The sequence below is a fragment of the Rhipicephalus microplus genome, chromosome 4 (genome assembly GCF_043290135.1).
Source record: "Rhipicephalus microplus isolate Deutch F79 chromosome 4, USDA_Rmic, whole genome shotgun sequence".
Lineage (NCBI taxonomy): Eukaryota > Metazoa > Arthropoda > Arachnida > Ixodida > Ixodidae > Rhipicephalus > Rhipicephalus microplus.
The window spans coordinates 108,579,265-108,599,580 of NC_134703.1; the positions used below are offsets into that span (position 1 = coordinate 108,579,265).

General features: G+C 45.9%; 1 protein-coding gene across 1 annotated transcript in view; it reads right to left on the reverse strand.

Moving 5' to 3' along the window:
- Positions 1-1,646: 1,646 nt before the first annotated feature.
- LOC142814404 (glycine receptor subunit alpha-4-like) overlaps positions 1,647-20,316 on the reverse strand; it is a 49,860-nt gene continuing 31,190 nt past the window's right edge. Inside the window, exons 3-10 of the mRNA XM_075893145.1 lie at positions 19,533-19,663; positions 18,498-18,565; positions 17,887-18,116; positions 12,776-12,858; positions 12,530-12,664; positions 8,550-8,691; positions 3,920-4,139; positions 1,647-2,309 (exon numbers count right to left, since the gene is read on the reverse strand). Of these exons, the coding sequence (XP_075749260.1) occupies positions 2,142-2,309; positions 3,920-4,139; positions 8,550-8,691; positions 12,530-12,664; positions 12,776-12,858; positions 17,887-18,116; positions 18,498-18,565; positions 19,533-19,663 (1,177 nt within the window). The 3' untranslated portion in view covers positions 1,647-2,141. The remainder of the gene's footprint in view (positions 2,310-3,919; positions 4,140-8,549; positions 8,692-12,529; positions 12,665-12,775; positions 12,859-17,886; positions 18,117-18,497; positions 18,566-19,532; positions 19,664-20,316) is intronic.

A 20,316-nucleotide genomic window follows, 5' to 3' on the forward strand; every position in this document is an offset into this window, starting at 1 on the left:
GGTGGGGCACGTTCTCATATTGTGGGGGGGGAGGGGGGCACCCATTTTGGATGGTCATTTTTCGCACTGTGTAACAAGAGCACCGTAGGGGCAAATCGGAGCGAAAGATTCACTGAACGAGGAGAAGAAAGAAAACTGGTGCAGCGAGCGTGCGCGGGCGGCTTCGATGACTGTCGGGGCTTTCGACCCCGTGTCCTGGGCACTTGCCCCGTTCGAGCGTGACCTGGACACCAGCAAGATTTCAGGGTGCGGGGCATCGACGTAAGCTCGAGCCAGTGAGCTACACGAGAGGGCGTGTTCCCACCATGGACGCTACCGCGACGGACTCAACGCAATGTTGCCGGTGCTACGTTCACCGCAACGACGGTGCGCCTGAGTGTGGTCATGTAGACTTGGTGTCGCGTGAGTGAAGCACGCTGACCACAACGACGTAGACTTTCTTCTCGCGTGAACAGGAACTTCCCAGTAGACCCTCTCTCACCTCGTAGCGTCCTGATGTTCTTTGAGATTTATTCGTGTGTGTTCTTGTTCTCGTCCGATATAAAGAACGTCTTCGTGTTATCAGGTTGTCTTGAGTGCGTTCAATGACCTGGGCCCATTGAGTAAACCCCCTTACTCACCACAATAACATGGCGAAAAACAATTCGTAGGAAGGGGAAAAGGGTTTGGTGTTCCTCGTTACGTCACCGGTACCGTCCTGCCCTATTAGGCACTCTAGAGCTCAAAATAAAGTGTGTTCCTCTCTATCAGAGTGTTGTCAAGATTCCCAAGTAACACGGAAAGTTACCATTTGAGATTTTAAGTTTAAATTTATAAGCGGTAGCGATGAACAAGCGTACACTGGCTGTTCTGAGAAATACTCTCTTGTTCTTTGTAGCTTGATAAGATGTATCAGAGATCATTATGTAACAATGAAAATACACTGCATTACAGCGTTGGGCATTCAAAGTTAAGTAGATAGCAGTTGTTGTCAGTGATATAACTCTGCTGCTCTGCTGCGAACACGTAACGCTATTGAGGCGTACCGCGAAGAGATGTGGAACCGTTTGTTGCTGTTCTGAGCCACACGTGCGAGTTTACAGCAGTGTGCTACGACTCCAACCTGTAACCACGTCTTCGCAAAGATCTTCACATAACTGGATTCAACAAATTTGCATGAATTTCATAGAATGCTGGCATAAAGAAATGCTGATAACTATCTGGAAACTTCTTAGTAGAGGGTTCTTGCCTGGCTTTTACTTATTTATTTTTGTTGTTCATAACACGGGTATAATTTCACTTCGGCGTATATTCGCGCATAAAAATAATAAAACCAACCCAATGGTGTAATCTGGTTATGAAACTAAAGTAGTATAATGTCTACGACACTCAAGTAACGATGACTTGTTTCTTTCTCTGTAGCTTAGCAGGTTAGGTGTCCTGCTCGTGGATTTTGTTCGCAACAGTGTGCCGAGCCCCACGTTGTAAAACTTAATCCAGTGTCGACCACTACGGTTAGCTGCGAATTTATAACACCACCGTTGCACATAAAATTCATAAAGAAAAGTATGACGCGCTTCTTGTTGGCCACAAGCACGCGTCGCGTCTTCGACTTTACAGGTGACATAAACTTTCTTCTCAATGGTGAATAAAAAAGAACGTTACAATTCAGTTGTATTGAAAGCTTTATTTGTTAGAACATTACGAACACTTTTTACTGTGATAAGAAGTTTGATAAGCATCATTTAACTAGAAGTGAAAGGCGGGGACGACATTACTGCACGATGCCGAAAGCCATGACTTTACGAAATTTCATGGAGTCTGCACACCATTTACCGTATTAAGCAACAGCCGGTTTTCAATATAAAAGTATTGAATCAGATAAAGCGGGTAACTGTTTTCTAAATGAACCAGACCAAACTTACGATGCTTCCACTTTTACTTATGAAAACGACCGAAGTGCAATAGAGTGCCCTGCAACCCGTGACTTCTGATTCACTTACCGGTGCTGCACTATCAATCAGTAGATGCTCACCTAGACTTTGCTTAATAATCAGCCTATTAGACTATGTCGTGGCCCCTGTAGAACACATTTTTCCAATGCGCTTTATTTAAGAGATTCTGTTTAGTGCCCCTTGATTCTAGTTACACTGCCTCCATTCTCACATCTCATCGGCATCCACAAGGGGCCTGCTGAGGTACACAGACCAGTAGACAATGTTCAGTGCTAGGAATAGCAGCGGCAACATCGCCCGTGTGTAACGTTCTACGGTGAGAGCTCTCCTCTGGTTCAAAGGAAGGCCGCTGGGGTCTTTAGGGTACTTGTCCTTCTGGAAGGTCAACAAAACGTGCGCGAAAGGTGAAGACAGATGGGCCGTAAAAAGCAAACCAGTGCTTCATTATCGAGATCTGCGCCAGCTGAAAAGCTTTAGCACGGGCGATTTGTTTTGAACAGACAAAATGCAATATTCCCTGTTTTCGTGTATAGCGTACATTGACCTGGAAGCTGAGAGAGGATATATGCTGTACCAGAGATGAGCAATCCACCACACTACGTATACACTTTCTAACGTTAATCCACGCACCAACCTTCTGAACGTCCCCCGAAGCAGATAACTCAAGCACACAGTCTTGCCAGCTTTCTAATTCAGTTTTGTCATTATTTTTTACTATATACGTTATTCTTTGCTACAATTTGCTTGATGGAGTGCCTTATGATATGTTTTACTTCGTGAGCATGCACAGCTTACGGAAGGCATGTAAGCGAGATGACAGCTCTGACCCTACCACTCCTTCAATTACACACTTTATTCTATTGGCTATTCAGTTGAGGAAAAAATATTTATGACAAACTAGAAACCACGAGTCTGTGCTTGTGCAATGTGACCTGAACTGAAGCATATGAATACTTCCTACCAATGACTGAAAAAGCTGCAGGTTTTCTTGGGTAGTAATGGTTGTTTAAGGTTTAGGCTCAGCAGTCGTTGACAAAATTTCCGTTTCGCTCAGAAATCCACAAGTGGGCTGACCCGTGGAATAAGGTAAATACTTCCCGTTCTTAGCTGCTCTTTAAATCTCACTAAGTCAAACAGCGGCATTCATTTTTTTTTGTCTGGGGAAAGTGTTCAACGATTCAGAGTACTTCGTACTCTACTATTTCTATACAACTGTTTTCTAAATGAACCAAACCAAACTTACGATGCTTCCACTTTTACTTATGAAAACGACCGAAGTGCAATAGAGTGCGCGTGACTTCTCATTCACTTACCGGTGCTGCACTATCAATCAGTAGATGCTCACCTAGACTTTGCCTTCAATAATCAGCCTACTATACTATGTCGTGGCCTTTGTAGAACACATTTTTCCAATGTGCTTTATCTAAGAGATTCTGTTTAGTGTTTAGTGTTCAGTTCGGCAGTCCCTAGTATACACGAAAATGTGCATGTGTGTGTGTGAAATATACACGAAAATGTACGTGTGCAGAATAGCACACGTACATGTAGACCTACAGCATTGTAAAAGTTTTACTTTTTAATTGTAGTAATACTACACTGCACTGCGTGATACTTGAGCAAAAAGAGTGGTCAAAGTCATAACGGCAACTTGTTAGTACCATGGCAAAACATGAAGATGACTAATAAAAAGGTCGGTCGTGCTGACCGTCACCCCGACTCAGAGGAAATGTTCATAATGTGCCTTTATCCATTCAGCCAACAATTGATTTGCGACCAATTTAGTGCTATAAATAAATGAATTTAGTAGAATGTAATCTGGCACACGAACACGCCACCACTAGCATAACATGAACGGCCATACTTCCAACAACCACTCTTCCCCCTTCTAAATGAAGGGTACGCACAACCCCCCCCCCTTTCGCCCCCCTTTCAATCCCAGAGGTGGAAAATGGGCATGCAACCATTTGGCTGCCGTTTTTTCTCACCTTGAAGACACTCAGTGCTTGTAGAAATTCGGAGCGAGTGAGCCTGCTTCGGAAAAGGTAGTTCGCGATGCCAAACTCGATCAGCGATCCGATGATGAGGAGAATGCACGCAACGAGCCAAACGTCAACGGCCTTGTTATACGACACCTTGGGCAGGTGCGTGCTCAGCGACAGGTAGATGCTCGCCATCGTCAGTAACGTGTTCACTCCGATTATGGCTCTGCGTAAATTTGAAAAATTGGGTAAATAACAGTGTCATGGTGCATCTTTACGTGGTAATAAAGGTTGCAGCGCAAGCACGAAGGTGCTAGACTGTGTGTGTTTATCATTGTGCCTTCTTTTTATCGGACACTTCCCCAGAATATGTCACGTTTTTCACGTTTGCTGTTACAAGGTCGCCTGTTGTATATATTATCATATGTGCTGCGAAAAATAGAATCAGTTGGTAGTCAGCGCTTGTGTTGTCCTCTTTGCTTTCCTTGCCTCGCTTTCCGTTTCACGTTTCTTCTGGCACCTTCGAGGTTGCGCTGCAACCCTTATTACCATGGAATTTAACCAACTAGCCGAAATAGCCGTTCTTCTTAAGTGCATCTTTAGGCTAGTTGATTCATACTTATATAAAAACAGCGCCAGTGAAAACAAGCGACCAGATTATCTTTTAATCGGGTTCCCTCTCAGCGCTGGCGCTGTTTTACCGCAAGAGCAACAGCGTCAGTGTCAATTCGAGCTTGGCGCTTGGGTCGCTGTGAATTAATATAGAAAGCTTGAACATGCGTTAGCAGAAGTGCAGGAGCGATGCGCCCTGAGCTAAAGATTGAGATTCACTCTTGAGAAAGCTTGAAAGGCTTGAAAGTTAATTGATAACGAAACGTCTACTTTCTAAGTAAAAAAAAAGCAGTCCTTTGATTCCCTTTTGAGAGTACTGGTTTGCTATGTATATGACTCCATAACTAATCACGTGAACTTTCTTTCGAGGTAATTATGCAATCTTCTGATATTCTTGTTACCCCCTAGAGAGTTTACGTTCGTCTTTTAAAATAGTCATATACGTTGCAAGTCAGGGCTACCCGAGAGGAATATATGGTTCTTTTGCAAGAAACTGCAGAAAAACAAAGAAAACACATATGCTGACAGTATGCACGCGTGATGCGTGGTTTTTAGAACTCACATACTTTCTACAGTAGGTATTTCGCAACATGTATGCAAGGGCTTTTTTTTCTTTTTAGCAAATGCTAGCGAAGCATCAATGATGTGTTTAGTCCTACGGAATATCAATTCGCTAATATAGCCGATGAGGAAACAGAGCGAAAGCGAGAGTGTCCCGTAAAGTATTCTGCCACGAGAGCCAGCGAGCTGCTGCGTTAGCGTCTGCAATGCCTGGTACCTGCTCGCGCTTGTTGTGAGAGCGCTATGCGTGCCTCTCGCGCGCGGACAAGAGAAAAGGTGTTGGCCTGCGAGGCTTGGAAGAAAAAAAAACAAATGTGGCTGATTTCTCTTTTAGATGCGGAGCATCTAATACACGAGGCTTGTAGTGCGGCGCCGTCCGCAAGCTTCCTCCTCCTTCTTCCACCATCTGTGCATCCCTTCCTTCTCTCCACACCACGCGCGCTTCTCTCCTCCACCATCTGTGCATCCTTCCTCCTCTACACACCACGTGTGCTTCTCCTCTTCACGAACATTCGCCAGCTGTATGATGATGCGCGCATGCGCCGTCGCGCTTCGAAGACATCGGCAGCTGACGCGCGCGCATGCGCCGTCGTGCTTCTCCCCTTTCGATAACCTTCGAGTACATTCTCCATCTTACGCGCGCGCATGCGCTGTCGCGCTTCGAGAACATCGGCAGCTGACGGGCGCGCATGCGCCGTTGCACTTCTCCCCCTTCTCGAACATTCGACAGCTGACGCGCGAATGCGCCGTCGCGCCGTCGCCCCCCATCTGTGCCGCGCGCGCTTCTCCCCTTCGAGAACAATCTACAATTCTCCAGATTCTCCAGCGGACGCGCATGCGCCGTCGCACTTAGCGAACATTCGACAGCTGACGCGCGCATGCGCCGTCGCGCTTCGAGAACATTCAACAGCTGACAGCGCATGCGCCGTCGCGCTGTATATATACTCAAGGTCGGCGCTCGCTCGCTCAGTTGCCGCTTGTCGGTTAGTTTGTACGGCGCGTCGACGTCCGAGGTCGCGGTGAAATGAATGCCAACGAATCCACAAACACAATGATCGACGTCCCTTCGACCAGCGCCGCCCTTTCGCATACGTGTTCACTCATTTAACACCCCCTCCTACAAACACGTTAACCAAATTAGCCATCGACCCAAGTAAGTCGCAATTTAACACCCCATTTCACAACCACGTTAACCAATTTAGCCATCGACCCAAGTAAGTCGCAATTTAACACCCCGTTAACCAATTATATGCTCCGCATCCTCCTCAGTGTTCCCTCGAGGGAAGCTGCGGGCAATCTTTTTAGCAATGGGTAAAATACGAAAATAAAACGTGTCTTCACAGAGGTAGTTGAGCGTTCAGTGGGCATTGCTTCGCCACAAGGGCGAAGGAATGAACGCTACAGCCACAAATTGCAAAGTCACGCGCAGAACGGCAAGCAGCGTTAGCCCGAATCTTGCAGCGTGCCCCTTAAGCAGAAAGCACGTACGAAGTAAGCATACACAGGACGGGCATGGACTAACAACTGTCACAGCTCGACACTTAAAGCGCTCTGTGTAAACCACGGTGCAAGAATAGTTTAAGTGAGCGAACGCCGGGACTGTTCGCTGTCCGATAATGTTCTGCTTCGCTAGAAGCCTGGGAGATGGCGCTACAAACTTTGCTCCAGCTTCCTCTCTCCCCCCCCCCTCGTCTTGGCGTAGGAAAGCCCCGTGACGTAGCAAAGAAGCAGTGCTCATTTATCGTCGCTATAACATCCTTGCCGCACCGTCAACCTCCTTCCTTATGACCCCCTCTTCGCGACACCGCTCTATGCGTGTCCCGTGGTTGATATCACGTGATTTCCCGGTTTTATCAGATTTGGAAATCGTCGCTTACGTGCCGGATGTGCTTTGTGGAACATGGAGTTTCTCAAAATTAACTAGAGGGCACTCTGGCGCGGCGATCATTCAGCAACCATGGGAATGATGGATAGTACACACATTTGCCTAGTCTTCGTACTTGCGGGCGGCGAATCGTACTTGCGGCTTCGTTTATTGCTGTGTTTCGGTTTTGTTTTGAAGTAAAGATTGAATGATTTTGAACTTCGTGAGCCAATTTGCAAAGTAAGTCTAAAAAATAAAATAGTGAAGCGCAACCGCTGAACATTTGCTAATACTTGATTCGTAAGAAAACAGCTCCAAGCCACACGAACACACACGGAGCCAAAGGCAGGCCAGAAGTACGAATATTAGACAAATGTGTGTACTACCCATCATTCCCATGCTCGCTGAAGCGCCGTCCGTCGTAGCTCCCGTAGACACTAGCGCCAGAGTTCCCTCTAGTAAGTATTGTGGAAAACTCTATGTTGCGGAATCTGCCAGCAGCCCGCCATGGTGCTCAGTCCGGTGAGCCATCTATCGGCACGCCGCACAAAAGAACATAATCGGTCCCTCTCCACCAAACGCTCGTTTCGCGCCAATCGCTCACCTAAAGTATTCTTGCACCATGGTATAAACAAAAAAAAGGCGCACAGAACGAACACACAAGTATACGCAAGATAAGCGCGAACGACTACCACAACTCCTGCTTCTTCACGTGTTAGCAGCGTGCTCCATTCGTGGATGCCTCCGCGGCAGCAGAGCGAAGTGACGTTCGTCCTCTCCCGAATCAGAAAACTGATAAGCGCTCATGCTGAAGAGATCACGATCCGTAGAGGCGGCGCTCTCCGAAACGCGAGAGGCGACAACCTTGAGAGCAGCCCAGCGCTCACTCGTCGTACCATCTCGCTACTGATGACCAACACACGCCGAAGCTGAGGAGCTTTGAGGACCACCAAATGGTACATGGTGTATATAAATGGCTTGCCGTTAGTGCTCTTGGCTACATGCGCATTTTGGCGTAGTTAGCGTCACGCACTGTGGTGCGAGAGGTTGCTAGTTCGATGCCACAAGCTCTGTCTTGCTTCACTGGAATTGAGATAAGCGCCTACGACTTGTACTTTGACATACGTGGCGTTGACGCCCGTGCACACGCGCTTACTTCTTGGTGAAGAGTTTTTTTTTCTTTACCTATTGTGCTTTTACTTTAATCTTCGAGTTCAATCTATAGACCACAAGAAGATAACTTTGGTCACTGCAGGTACTGTGTTTGCAAAAGATGTGAATTACTGGCAACAACAGCCAAAGTAGGACCGAGAGGAAGTAACAACTGGGACAGTTCATGTTCATCATGTGTGTATTCCTAAGCGTTCTTTTCGTGCCTCATTCTGAGTGCCTGAGCAGCGCGCAGTAATTTCCCAGCTGCTTGGCGTTCTTCTTTTGACATTACAATTCCTCGCTATCGCATTCATTGCTTCGCCCTTGAGACGAAGCTGTCACTTTTTTTAAGTGACCCCTTGCGTGATTACACTCGACCTCCAGAAGTTCAGTTGTGAAATGGACTACTGTATCGTTGTACGTGCTATTGTTGTATGGGATACAAACCTGGGGGGAATAAAGTCCGGCCTGATCCACTGGGAAAGCCAAGAAACGAACACCAGTATGTAGATTGGCAAATACGTCTGAATCATGTGGAACCCTTGCTGCCGTTCTAGTAGGAAGGTAACCTGGAGGCACGAAAAAGACCCTGAAAAAAATAGAAAATACACAAAAATGTGTTTTCATTTCTAAATTGACTTAGTACTTCAGAAGCTAGCAGTCGGCTCTTCACAGGGATGAGGCATCTCATCAGTGCTTTTAATTATATCACAAGCGACGTGTGCGTGTGAAGTTTAAGCACCTAATGTGCTCAAATATATTGTTAAAATATGGCCCGGATTAGTACACCAGTAAGAGATTGTTGTTTAAATATGACCCTAATATAACTCCAGTGGCAAGTACCATTAAGGGTAGTGAAGAGAATAAGTAGGAAAAAGGGAAAAAAGACAGGGAGGTAGTGAATAAGTTGCCGTTGAATTCAGAAATACGGAATAGACTAGCAGCAACACCATGAGATTCCATCAGGACAACCTTTTGCCAAAAACTGCAAGTTCCACTTGCGCACATGCACACAGTATTGCCATGGGGTCATGCCGCTGACGAAGGAAGGAACACTTTGTCCAAAATGAAACTGTTTATTTGGGCCAAACTTTTGGCCGGAAAACTGATTGTCAGATTACAGCGATGAACCCTGGCACTTAGAGGAGCGAATAAACCATTGGCCGTTGATCAACTGACAAACGACGATGCGCGTCGGCATTTATACATGCACTGTCGAATACTCCAGCGTTATCGCAAGTGGCCATGTTGGTTCCAGAATAATCTGTAACGTTCGTGGTGTGGGCGTAGTCTTATGAAAATGATCTACGACAGCCTTGACGCTTCTTTAAAACAATAGGCGCGGTCTGCGCTGAGAACTACAGTGTAACGCGGTGATAACAAAACTTTAGGAAAGATAGTGGCAGTGTGATATTCAAAGCAATGTCCATCCAAAAACAAAAATAACATATTCGTTGTAATTACAGTCTCTTCTCTCATATGTCGCTAATGCACATTGAATCCGCTCCGCGGCAGCTGCTTACTGATCGAGAAAGGTACTTCCTTTCACGTGTTGTGGATGAAACTCTCCGCGCCTGCTCCACTGAGCACAAGCTTACCACCGCTTATCATCCACAGACAAATGGATTGTCCGGGCGTCTGAACCGAACGCTGACGCAGATTCTGTCAATGTACGTTACGCCAGATCACCGTGACTGGGACAAAGCACTCCTCTTTGTCACGTTCGCGTACAATTCTTCACGGCACGACACAGCCAGTTATTCGCCGTTTTATTTGCTATTTGGCCGACATCCAGCACTACCATTTAACACGCTCCTTCCTTCGGCTGCCCCTTTGTCTACTGAGTACGCCAGCTATGTCGTTTCTCGAGCCCAAGCAGCCCGTCAGCTTGCCCGTCATCCGCTGCACTTGTCGCAAGCGCACCAAAAAGACCGCTATGACAGTCGCCACCAAAGCAGTAGTAGTAGTAATAGACTTTTATTCAGCCAAATTTACAGGCCGAGCACCACCAAAGCGTGCACTTCTCGCCGGGGTCTCTGGTACTTCTCTGGACACCAAACCGCCAAGTCGGCTTATCAGAGAAGCTAATACCACACTACCATGGCCCTACAAAGTGTTACAACTCAGTGACGTGAGCTACGAGATCGCATTACTAAACAATGCCTCTTCGACCCCCTCACTCCAGACGGACGTTGTACACGTTTCCAGACTCAAACCGCATCACCCTGCTCGTTCGTTGCCGCCGTACTAAGTGCCTTGACGGCGCTTCCACCACAGGGAGGGATGTTACGGTGCATCATCGACAGGAGCAAGCGTGGCACTTTGCGAAGATGAAGACGATGCCTGTGCGTTAGGCGCTTGCGCGAGAGGTAACTCAGCCATCTTGTTCGGCTCCCGATTCTCGGTGGACGCTATCCTATAAGCCTAGATCTCGCCCCGTCACAATATTTTTTGTCTGGTGATTATGCGCATTCGTCGGAAAGATGCACAAAAGTAAAAAGTACATTATACCCGAATGACTGGAAAGACGTCATTGCGATAGCAGTCACGTGGTCACTTCGACGTAGATGTTGCCGCCACCTCAATTTTCTGAATAACGTCCGAATTCATAGTATACCTGGTCCATCGTATGACGTACCCGCGGGTAAACGCATGCGAGTGGGAGCGATCAACAAGGCTGATGCGGAGATCAAATGAGCCAGCCCATTTAATTCGCTTCTGGAGCGCATGGGATAGCAGTATCCCGTGTGTTTAACGCTGCTACACTGCTGTTATCACAGGCTATAGCCAGCGCTTACCAATGTTTAACGTAATTTCATCTGCACAAGCCCTCACTGGCCATTGGTTGGCCGAAATATGGCACCCCTTACCAACATTTGCTAATACATATCCTGCAGAAGCCCACTCAGCGTTGTCGTCTCTATAGTCGTAACTTAGCTTTCACAAGTCAGCATAAAGCTGTTCTAATCGGGGTTACTTGTATGCAAGTAAGGACGGATGTTAGATACACTGGTGAGAATAGAGGGAAGAAAGAACAAAAAACAAGGCAGGGAGGTTAACCAGGCACATTCCCGGTTTGCTATCCTTCGAAAGGATAATATGAATATTACAGAGAGAGAGAGAGAGAGAGAGAGGAAAGAGAATAGAAAAAACTTATACCTTCACACGGAATACTATTTAAAACTAAAGAACAATCAATTCATGAAAGACACCCCGTTTAAGTCCACAGACACACTCGGTAAAAATTACTGGAGAATACCAACCGCCATAACTCAATGTTAATCGGTGGCTGCTGATTCGAATCCTGCTAGCGAAAAGTTGCCTTTTAGGAGCGAAACTCCTTATAGCGGCACCCGTTCGTCCCTCGCAGTCGTTGTAGTATGTAACAAGTATAACATTTTGACCTCCAAGGTGGTGCCAATGAGAGATTTCTTCTGTGCGTTATTGAACAATAAAAATAGTGCTCAATGTACATTCCAATGGCTGCTAATTGAGAATGAGAGACAGGAACATTCGGCTTTTAGTTAACGCGCACGCTGCGATTCCCATTAGCAGCCATTGGCATGTAAATTGAGCACTATCTGACAAGAAAGGGTTGCTACGTTATACTCGCTGGGTGTTACCTCCTTAGCTTTAGAAAGGTTTAGCGAGCGTTGGGCCGCAGTGCCATGAATACAGTGAACTAGTATATACCATGAACTCGAGGTGGTTAAAGGTGGGAAGTAGACCCGAAGCGCAAGCCGTAAGAAAGTGTGCGTGTGCGACCTCTCGTTTAGTCCTTGGAATGTCCGCTGGATAGCGGTGCTTCTATATGAGGAATATATGATGAAAAGATGCGAGATGGTGGTACATGGAGTGTTGAATAGATGGACGAACGGACACACAGACAGATGCATGGATGGACGCATGAACGGACGCAGGGGTGGATGCATGGACGAACGCAGGGACAGACGCACGAATAGACGCACGCACGGACGGGCGGATGGACGCATGGACGGTCACACAGACGGACGCATGGTCAGACGGAAGCAAGCACGAATGGACGGACGAATGCTTCGCTCCACTCTCCATCATTTACTCCGTGGATATGCTGCCAATTTTTTTTTCACTTTAACTCTTTCACATTTATATAACAATTCCCGCAAATAATATTTTCGGTGCTTTCCTTCCGTTGATTGTGGTTAGTTCTCATTGACGTTCTGTTTCAGAAAGAACAAAATTTTAACGAGCCCTTCATTTCCCCTCTTTGTAACAGAATGTTAAGAGAAAGGGCCTTGAAAGACATTGTATTGTATACAGAGGTAACTTTCAATGAAATGCTAGGAAGAATACGACTCGATAAACTCGCTTTCTGCATTTTAATAACGAACAAGAAAAAAAAAGCTGCTCAGATAAAAGCAAGAGCTAGTCACTGCCAAAACACGTACCTTTTTCGAGCTCAATGGTGTAGTTCTCGTACGACATGTCTATGAGGTTGAAGTCCTGCATGTGAAACGGTCGATCCAAATGTACAGGATGGTCTTCTCGCCAAATGAACACCACTTGGCTGAGTGTGTTGATATCTGCCCGCGAAAAGTTTAAATTGCGTTTGCGAGAGAAGCAGCAAAATAACGCAGAAATGCTCGTTGAATAAAATAAAAAGAAAGTGGTGAAGTGAACATAGACTGACTTACATGGACGAAGTTTGGCGAAGCACCTCTGCTTGTCGAATGGAAAATAGTAGAAGTACATCAAACAGGAAAGTCTCAAACTCAACCTGCGCAGCGTCATAAATTCATCATCGTCATCATCAGCCTGACTACGTCCACTGCAGGACAAAGGCCTCTCCCATGTTCCGCCAGTTAACCCGGTCCTGTGCTTGCTGCTGCTAATTTATACCCGCAAACTTCTTAATCTCATCTGCCCACCTAACCCTCTGCCTCCCCCTAACCCGCTTCCCTTCTCTGGGAATCCAGTTAGTTACCCTTAATGACCAGCGGTTATCCTGTCTACGCGCTACATGCTCGGCCCATGTCCATTTCCTCTTCTTTATTTCAACTATGATATCCTCAACCCGCGTTTGTCGCTTAATCCACTCTGCTCTCTTCTTGTCTCTTAAGGTTACACGTACCATTTTTCTTTCCATTGCTCGCTGCGTCGTCCTCAATTTAAGCTGAACCCTCTTTGTAAACCTCCAGGTTTCTGCTCCGTAGCTAAGTACCGGCAAGATACAGCTGTTATATACCTTCCTCTTGAGGGATAGTGGCAATCTACCTGTCATAATTTGAGAGTGCTTGCCGAATGTGCTCCACCCCATTCTTATTCTTCTAGTTACTTCAATCTCGTGGTTTGGCTCTGCGGTTATTACCTGCCCTAAGTAGACATAGTCTTTTACAACTTCAAGTGCACTATTACCTATCTCGAAGCGCTGCTCCTTTCCGAGGTTGTTGTACATTACTTTCGTTTTCTGCAGATTAATTTTAAGACCCACCTTTCTGCTCTCCTTGTCTAACTCCGTAATCATGAGTTGCAATTCGTCCCCTGAGTTACTCAGCAGTGCAATGACATCGGCGAAGCCCAGGTTACTAAGGTATTCTCCATTAACTCTTATCCCTAACTGTTCCCATTTTAGGCTTCTGAAAACCTCCTGTAAGCATGATAAATTCATTCCCGTCTAAAATGCGATGAGTGAATCAAGGAACTTTTATAAAGAACTCGCGCAAAAATTATTACTCCGCAAGGTGTTGCTACCACTTTCTAATAACAATGAAAGTACCGGGTGTTCAAAATTAAGATTTATGATTTTTTTTAAATTAGGCGCTCGAAGGCACGTGAGAACCACTTGTGCAAATAAGTTAAGCGGCCAGGGGGACAGAAAGTTAGATGATAATTATCGCTGTCAGCAGCCCAATTAACTAAAATTTAATAATTAACTTTTTACTGGCTGCGGTAAGTTGGCATGTTTATATTGGAGAAATGTAGGCAGTGGTGTTTGTACACAGTTTCAGTTGGAAGATTTTTTCTAGCACGCCTGTGTTCCGAGATATCCGGCTCCAAAGTTTAATTGTCTTTCGCACGATTACGCATGCAAGAGGGTGAGGGTCCGCGCAAAGCTCCTCCCTAAAGTGACGCATCTGTTGCGTGTGGTGTTTAGTGTGTGAAGAGGGTGGAAGCGTAGGCATAGGTGATAACAATTACCCTTGCCCTCTCGGCCGTCGAAATCAAAAATCGAAGAACGCTTGCAACCAGTGTCGTAACACGCAACTGCAGAGCCTCTAACGATAGTGGCAGATACCATGCCGAGATAATGGTGCGAGCGGAGAATCTGGATGCCAGTGCGCGTGCGTAATAATCACTAGAGAAGCATGCGTGGTCGTTGCCTGGGCTACGCGAATAGCGTGACTGCTGATGTCCGAGTACTGTAACTTTTATTGAAACAAGAGCAACAACTCCACCAATAATAACTGAAACAGTTTTATCCTTGCTAACGCATATTTCCTGCTGCTACATAAGCATATTTCGGTCATGCACAAATCTCATCGAAACTCTTCACCTCTCAAGACGTCAATGCCCCAAAAAGTGTTCAAAATGCCTGCCTTCGGCAGCAACGCAAAGCATGAACCGCTGTCGCGTCGACTCGATGACTCGGCGCAGTACTTCTGCAGGAATACTCGCACAGGCAGATGTTATCCTGTCCTTCATGTCATTAACATCGCTGGGCTCTGTTACGTAAACTCGATCTTTAACGTAGCCCCAAAGGAAAAAGTCGAGCGGAGAAAGGTCAGGTGATCTTGGTGGCCAAAACATCGCTCCTGCGCGCCCAATCCACTGTTGTGGAAAACGTCTGTCCAACCAGTTCTTCGCCCTGGTAGAAAAATGTGGTGGTGCTCCATCGTGCTGAAACCATACTTGGCGCAGGTCATTCAGGGAAAGACTGCAGACAAGATCATCAATGACAACACCTAATATTTCTTCTGTGTACATCTTTCCGTTCAAGTTGTCCTCAAAAAAGTGAGGTCCGATGATCCTGTCCCCGAGTATGCCGCACCACACATTCACACTCCAGCGAACTTGATGCTTGTGCTGCCTCAGCCAGTGTGGGTTTTCTTGTGCCCAATAATGGGCGTTGTGAAGATTAACACTTCCATTTCGGCAAAACCGAGCTTCATCAGTCCAAATTATTCTGTGCAAAAAGTCATTTTCTTGATCAGTTTTGATGAGGCCCCAATTGCAGAAGTCAACTCGCCTTTCAAAGTCCGCCTCATTTAGGTCCTGATGAAGGTAAACGTGATATGGATGGAACTTGTGCTTTCTTAAAACATTTGTGACTGTTCCGATGCTGCGACCGCACTGATCGGCAATCTGTCGGATGCTGAGCTCTGGCATCGAGGTTACGCACGCGACAACGTCGATTTCAAAGTCTTCATCGACGATTGCCTTCCTGGTCCGTCTCGGAAGGTGGACAGAGCCTGTTGTGCAGAAGCGTCGAAACAGGTTTGTGAAAGTGGGCCTTGTTGGAAGGGGACGGTGTGGGTGGCGAGACGCGTAAAGCTCCATTGCTAACGAAGCGTTGCCATTCATTTCAGCCATTGCAAGCACCACGTCTACTTTTACTTTGGTAGAATACCTCACGCCAGAAGCAGCCATATTAGCTCGAAAGGACTCCACGTGGATTTCCTTGGTAGACCTTCAATGCAGAGACGCTGTGCTCTAACCGGAGGCACCCTAGTGCAGGACGGTCCTGCTAACGCGTTCACAAGAAGATGTCTCAGTGTGATCTAAAGTCACGAAAAAACGTCGCGAAAAATGGTCTCCTGTTATCGCGTTCATCAGGATCATGCGTAAGGCTCATGGCGCACCGCGCTGTCACATTTTGATTTCGCCGGCCGAAGAGGGCAAGGGTAATTGCTATCACCTATGCCTACGCTTCCACCCTCTTCACACACTAAACACCACACGCAACAGATGCGTCACTTTAGGGAGGAGCTTTGCGCGGACCCTCACCCTCTTGCATGCGTAATCGTGCGAAAGACAATTAAACTTTGGAGCCGGATATCTCGGAACACAGGCGTGCTAGAAAAAATCTTCCAACTGAAACTGTGTACAAACACCACTGCCTACATTTTTTCAATATAAACATGCCAACTTACCGCAGCCAGTAAAAAGTTAATTATTAAATTTTAGTTAATTGGGCTGCTGACAGCGATAATTATCATCTAACTTTCTGTCCCCCTGGCCGCTTAACTTATTTGCACAAGTGGTTCTCACGTGCCTTCGAGCGCCTAATTTTAAAAAAATCATAAAGCTTAATTTTGAACACCCGGTATATAAGCATGAGCTAAAAATTAAATTTACTTGCTACCACGTGCGTAAAATAAAGGAGGCCAAATAAAACTCTATAATTGAAAGCTAAAATGGCATAATCATTGGGTCAGTATAACTCAGTTAAATTACGGATACTCGTCTTAGCACAATGTTCAACGTAGCCATACAAGAAGTGCAACTGCGAGGTTAAATCAATGTATGTGTGTACCTTTCTTATTGTGACACCTATTTGTGTGTCTATGTGTGAAACATAGAATGTGCATGTTCCTTTCACGTCGTCTCATATCCACGTTCATGAAAATGAAGTACGTTTTGTCATGGTCGTTAACTTATGTCTAACATGAAAATGATCTGTCGAAATGTTATTGATGTCTGTAAAAATAAATATTTCTAAGCACATGACTATTGTTTTTTTTTACATAGTGTAAATAAATTTTTGCCTAAACAGAAACGAAAACGTCATATTGAATAAGTGAAGTATTATTGCAATTGTTCCAACGGTCAGTCCAGCAAGGAAGAGCTTCACAGTAAATGTGAAATATAAACGTTATACTCATTATAGAACGCAATAAATAAATCAAAACAGTGCCACACAACCGAAGTTGCGGCGTCCTGGCGTATAGAGCTCTGTGAAGAGGTTTTCCACTCTTGATAAGCGCATTTTACTAGATAGCGTACTGTTGTAAACAGGTCGCCAGCAGACTACGTGATGATCAAATAGACAGTATGAAAATGATCATTCACAGGAGTGAATGTTCTCCCGGACCGCGCAGTACTTCCGACTTACGTAGTTTCTGGGCCCTCTCGTAATGACAGAAAAACGAGCTTTTCTTTTTTGCAAGAAACTACCAGCATAAAAAGAGAGCCGACGGTTTAATGTTCTTGATTTACTTCTCACAGGTGATACTGCGGCCACATACCTTTTTGAAGTTTTTCGAAAGTCCTTGTCGTAGTTCTTGCCGTGGTAGATATAATGGCGAGAACTGCGACAGTTCAGTCTGATTTCTGTCATTGCTCACAGGTGGCGCAACGGCTCGCTAACCAACGAAGATCTCTCCGCGACAAAAGTTTAGCGAAACAAGAAAAAACAATGATACCCACAGCTCAGAGCTTTATGTGTTATTGTTTGTGTGCTCGTGTTTTCCACACACACACAAAAAAATGTGGTGCCGTTCTCAACATCACGTGCGACCAACTAGCCCACCACTATCAGGTAAGCAAGTTCCTTCTAGGGACTTGACTACTAGATCTTGGAATTGCACTGCGGAACCGATGTGACGGAAGAACCCTGAATCTTTTCATTATCCATTAGTGAGCTTTTCGCGCAATAATACGATGCTTTATAGGTACATAAAGCTAGTGCATGTCGTCTTTAGTAGTTATCTCCTAATCTATTTCTCCCACCACGAGCGTCTGGCGTTCAGCGGTTTGTTAAGGGCCATATGAGCCTAATCACGCTTCAGAGAGGCACATCGCGCACCGGATGCTGATGAGCACGTCCCCGTCTGGCGACAGCCTGAGCAGCTGGTTGGGCATGGTAACGGAGTGAGTGCGGACCTCCTCAGCGTTCACGAAGTACAAGTCGGGCTTCCACATACGTCCCAACAGGGCACCGCCATTCACCGTCAAGTTATCCATGTGGCCGAAACGCCGCAGTGATATCCTCGGGTCCCGCCAGGCTTGCCGGAAAAATATGTCCATCTCGTAATCCTGAAATACCGGTGTCAATGGCAAAAAAAAAGATGCAGTCTTTCAGTACAACAATACCAGTACAGTACAACACGAGTGCTGCGCTCGTGTTGCCCCTCTTTGCCTTCCGTTTATTTCCTTCTGGCGTACGCTTTTCTTTCAGCACTTTACTTATTGCGCTGCAACATCTCATAAAATGTTATTCAGCCAACTATAGCCCAAACAGCTGTTCGTCTACTGCCCGACACCCGATATACTTTGTCTGTATGTAACAAGGTGATTTGAGAAACATTGTCACACACATTTCAAGGCTTAGCGGGATGTGCGCATAAAAAGCAGAGAAAGTACTTCATCAGAATAAGTGATAACAGTAGCTAATGGGCTAAACAGCTGTTGACTCACCATGTCCTCCGCATTCATGGGTCCTAGGGTGTTGATGTGCATGTCCACTACGACTTTGGTAGGCTCTCCTGTGAGAAAAAAAATATAATCTATTTGTAGATTGTGGATAATTCATTTGGGAAAAGTGCTGTTGCATAAAGGGTGTGAAAACTTTGGCGACCTTATAGCTCGCTGCGAAGCGCAATGCCTGGGCGGATTATAAACGCACACTTACACACAGTTAGCAGCAAAAAAAAAAGCAATATAGGCTCCGCTCTCTACCAACGCTATCCCACCAAACAGAAATATGTGTAAATTATTAATCATAATAAGTTCCCTCAGAAGCCGTTTCGCGTGCATGCTTAAGAAAGCACTGCACGTCTGTAAGCACTGGGACACATGTGAATTCGCTCGATCACGCAGTCACAAAATGGACAATTGCTTTCTCTCTCTATCTCTTCTTCCCTTACGTACTTTTATGATCTAATCACACTTGAACGTACACACTTTGTGCATCGCGTCACGCAAAAGAGAATTATAATAGTAATTCTATAGAGGTTTCAGGTCCCAGAAAAACGATTGCATTATGAGAGATGCCGATTATGAGTGTGCAGTAGCTTCAGAAATTTCGACCGCCTGGTATTCTTTAAAGTGCTTGGAGTTGACAGATATTCTAGGCCCGTGGCGGAACAACTCGAACGCTTTACACGCCACAAAAGCGCTGCTGACATTCTTACAGGTCACCGGCCCTAACAAAACGTCAGAGCGTGAATAGTGTAGTGCGTGTTTGTGATTGTATGTGTTATGTGTTTATCACGGTATATATCATAGTAATCACCTGGTACCTGGAGTATCATGTTAGATTAGAAACGAGGCAAACTTCTCCAGCTCTGCTATCATTCTCTCTCTCTCTCCTAGATCTAAGCACGCGGGCTTCTAGCATTTTGCCGCCGTGGTCGGGATGCGATCCCACGACCTTCGGGCTTGCAGTCTCCTACCCACCGCTACGGATTGCAGCGGTGGGTAGGAGAACCAAATGAGATATTCCTCTTTCACCTGTGCCATATGTGGGCCAAGCCCGCTTGTCGTAACCGTCGAACAATTCGTCGAGGTCCGGCAGCTGGCGAAAGTTCAAAGCGTCGTGGGAAACTGGGCCAGGTCTCGGTATGTGTGGAACTGCAGCTGCGCTGAAAAGAACAAGAGTAGCGAGGAAAATGTTTAAATTCACCCGATTATGATCAACACCATCAATATTTGCTTCGGGTTATTCCGCGAATAACTAAGGACTTCTTTAACCGCCAGAAAAAAGGCAGTGATTGAAGCGATCTTTACAATGGCTAACCATAGTGATCAGAAAAGAAGCACTGGTAGTTGTAGTAAGGCCTCTGAGACTATTGATTCTTTTAGTGTTTTTGAGAAACAACGACCAACGGCAGAAGTATAATGCTTGAAGCTTAAATACATCTTAAAATGAAAGCATCGCTTACAAGCTAATTCGTGAAGCTGCTGAATTTGAGTCAGTGTGCTGATGCTCTGAAAGCCAAAGCTTCCATGATCAATGTGTAAAAAAAAATTGGCAGCATATCCACGGAGTGAATGATGGAGAGTGGGGCGAAGCATTCGTCTGTGCATTCGTTCTTGCTTCCGTCTGTACATGCGTACGTCTGTGTGACCGTCCATGCGTCCATCTGCCCGTCCGCGCGTGCGTCTATTCGTGCATCCGTCCCTGCGTTCATCCATGCATCCACCCCTGCGTCCGTTCATTCGTCCATCCATGCATCTGTCTGTGTGCCTGTACGTCCATCTACTCAACACTCCAAATACCACCATTTCGGATCTT